At 43.1% G+C, this 2,990-nt stretch overlaps 1 protein-coding gene across 1 annotated transcript; it reads right to left on the bottom strand.

The window, feature by feature from the left end:
* Positions 1-2,195: 2,195 nt before the first annotated feature.
* LOC129339410 (olfactory receptor 6M1-like) lies at positions 2,196-2,990 on the bottom strand. Its single transcript, XM_054993990.1, has one exon. The coding sequence runs from the start codon at positions 2,988-2,990 to the stop codon at positions 2,196-2,198; it is 795 nt and encodes a 264-aa protein (XP_054849965.1).

Below are 2,990 nucleotides of genomic sequence, written 5' to 3' on the forward strand. Positions count from 1 at the left end.
CAAAAAGTCTGGATAATCGACATTGCAATCCCTGGGGATGCCAAAGAAAAAGAACAAGAAAAAATGATTAAATATAGAGATCTGGCAATAGAGACCACCCAACTATGGAAGAAGAATGCAACAGTAGTCCCCATTGTCATCAGGGCACTTGGAACCATCTTGAAAACCTTTGCCATTCATATGGAAAAACTGCAGCTTTCTGACATAACATAGAACTGCAAAAAACAGTGCTACTAGGAACAGTGTACATATTATGCCGATATTTCATTGATACTTAGGTCTCTGGTGGAAGCTTGTATCAGCTTAGCAAGGCCAATCAATAATAACACGTGACCTCTGCTTATTGTTGATTGTGTTTTGGATAATTTGCACAGCCCTGCCCAAACAGCCTGGAGGAGCACAGGATGCTGAATAAAGTATGGGACCAGTCTGCCCATGACCCTATGGCCACCAAGCCACCTCCCTGGCATCCACACATAAACTCCTGCTGGGGCACCCATAAACTAAGTAAGAAGGGACTTGACACAGGGCTCTACCTGAAAGTCCTCTGCCCTCAAGACTTAGAATGCAAGGCATCTCGGGGGTGGGGATAGAGCACAGACTGGACATTGAGAGATTCGGTGAGCACTTTGCACTCACATAACGGGGGAAAAGCTCAATACAGAATTTCAGTTAACATTTCCTATTACAGGAACCCTAAAAAGTACCTTGGCTCCAGAGTCTTGGCTTGAAGAGATGAGGATGCACTGACAAATAATAATAACAACAGCAGCAGCAGCAGCAACAACAACAACATTCAATTTATATACTGCCCTTCAGGACAACTTAACACCCACTTAGAACAGTCTACAGTTATTACTAGCAACAAAACCCATTGAGGGAAAAATACAGTGGTCTCTAGAAAGGGTAGGGTGGGCAGGCAGGCATTCCTTCCTCCTCTGTAACTGTTTCCAGCTGGATGAAGAAGGGGCAGGAATGGCCACCTCTTCTGCACCTGATACCGGCCAAGTGAAGGGGGGAGGGCATTGCCACCTGCTCCACGCCTGATTCTGGCAGGGTGGAGTGGGGAGATTACCGACAGGCTCTGCACCTGATTCTGGCAGGTTGAACGGGGGGGGGGGGGTGTTCCTGAAACACAGAGCAGAACTACAAGTGACAAAAGGCACAGATTGGACACTTGTTAGCTTCCCTCAAGTTTTGATGGGAAATGTAGGCATCCTAGTCTTGCAGCTTGGCTCTCTGACTGCTGTCCAATGGACTTTTCAACTGTCACTTGTCCAACATTCCGCCAAGCTGCCTACATTTCCCATCAAAACTTGAGGGAAGCTGACAAGTGTCCAATCTGTGCCTTTTGTCACTTGTAGTTCCGCTCTCAGTTTCAAAGTTGATTAAACCAATAACATCTTTTCTTCCACACAAGCACTGTTTATTCTGTTAATATTTTGGAAATTCTCCCTGATGCTTGGACCTCAAACATGACAAAGTGGTAATGGGAAGGTTCAGAAGGCATCTCAGTTTACTTTTTCTCCTAATCCTCTTCATATATATGGCAATGCAGAAATACAAACCAAGATTACAACTTTACGTGTATATTTATTTTGTAGCACATATTCTTAAAAAGGATATTATCCCAGTGGTACCATAGATGCCAGCATTGTCCCCATATTTACTCTGAAAGCATGGTCACTAGACCAGACAACACCACTTATACCATTTCAAGTTCAGTCACCTGTTCATCTTTCAGTATCAAAGATCCTATCAAGTGTCAGCAACACCCTTCTACTTTCTACACTGGATAAACAGGTCAGTCCCTATGCAAAAAAATAAATGGGCATAAAACTTCAGGGGAGATTGCAATATAAGATTGCTGAAATTGAGTTTAAGAACAATGGAACACCCCTACCTTAGGATGAACAGAGATTTGGGATTCTTATCTCATTTCACATGCTAATTTCTTCTATAATCCAGTTGCATTGCACCTTTACATCGTCGTCTTCCTTCCCTTCTTATCAAATACAATTATACCATTATACCATCCTGATGCCCTCCATTATATACCCCACCCAACTTTAGCTTGTAGATAAAGATTTCAGGGTCTCCATTCCTACTCATGTCTGAAAAAGGGAGCTCTGACACTTGAAAGCTTACACTCTAAAACACCAACATGGCTACCCACCTAAATGTAATCTTAAGACTCACTTTGGAACACCAAACCACATTCTCCTAAGAGAATCTTTCACAGCTTCCTTCACAATCTTGTTCCTGAAGGTGTAAATGATGGGATTGAGTAAAGGGGTTACCACTGTGTTAAGTAACGTGGCCACTTTGTTGAGGTCCATAGAGGATCTGCCAGCTGGCTTGATGTAGATGAACATGGTGCTACCATAATAGAGTGATACAACAGTGATGTGAGAGCTGCAGGTACTAAAGGCTTTCTTCCTGCCTTCGGCAGAGGGAATCTTCATCACAGTAACAACAATCCAGATATAGGAGACAGTGGTCACAGATACAGAGCTCAAAATGGTCAAGCAACAGAGTACAAAGTTTAAGGTTTGGACAACCTGAACATCAGCACAAAACATATCAAGCAGAGGACCACTGTCACAGAAAAAATGGTCTATAATGTTGGGGCCACAGAAAGGCAATGTGATGGTCAGTGTCACGGGAGTTGTTACAGAAAGGAAACCCCACAACCAACAAGTGAGTACCATCAATTGGCAAATCTGAGTTCTCATTATAGATGTATACCTCAGTGGGTTGCAGATGGCCATATAGCGATCTACTGACATAGCAGCTAACAAGAATATTTCAGTGGCACCAGCCACAAAATAAATGTACAGTTGCAGAACACAGGAAGCTAAAAATATGGTGTTGTCTTCTAAAATGAGTATGCGGAGCATCTTGGGTGTGACAGTTGTGGTGATGATGATCTCCATCCAGGAGAGATTCTTGAGAAAGTAATACATTGGAGTTTTGAGGCGGTGGTCCAT

The sequence above is a fragment of the Eublepharis macularius genome, chromosome 12 (genome assembly GCF_028583425.1).
Source record: "Eublepharis macularius isolate TG4126 chromosome 12, MPM_Emac_v1.0, whole genome shotgun sequence".
In the NCBI taxonomy this organism is placed as follows: Eukaryota; Metazoa; Chordata; class Lepidosauria; order Squamata; family Eublepharidae; genus Eublepharis; species Eublepharis macularius.

What these genes read in the sequence shown, in the direction of transcription:
- LOC129339410 (XM_054993990.1), bottom strand. Translation starts at nt 2,990, where the DNA reads ATGGACCACCGCCTCAAAACTCCAATGTATTACTTTCTCAAGAATCTC.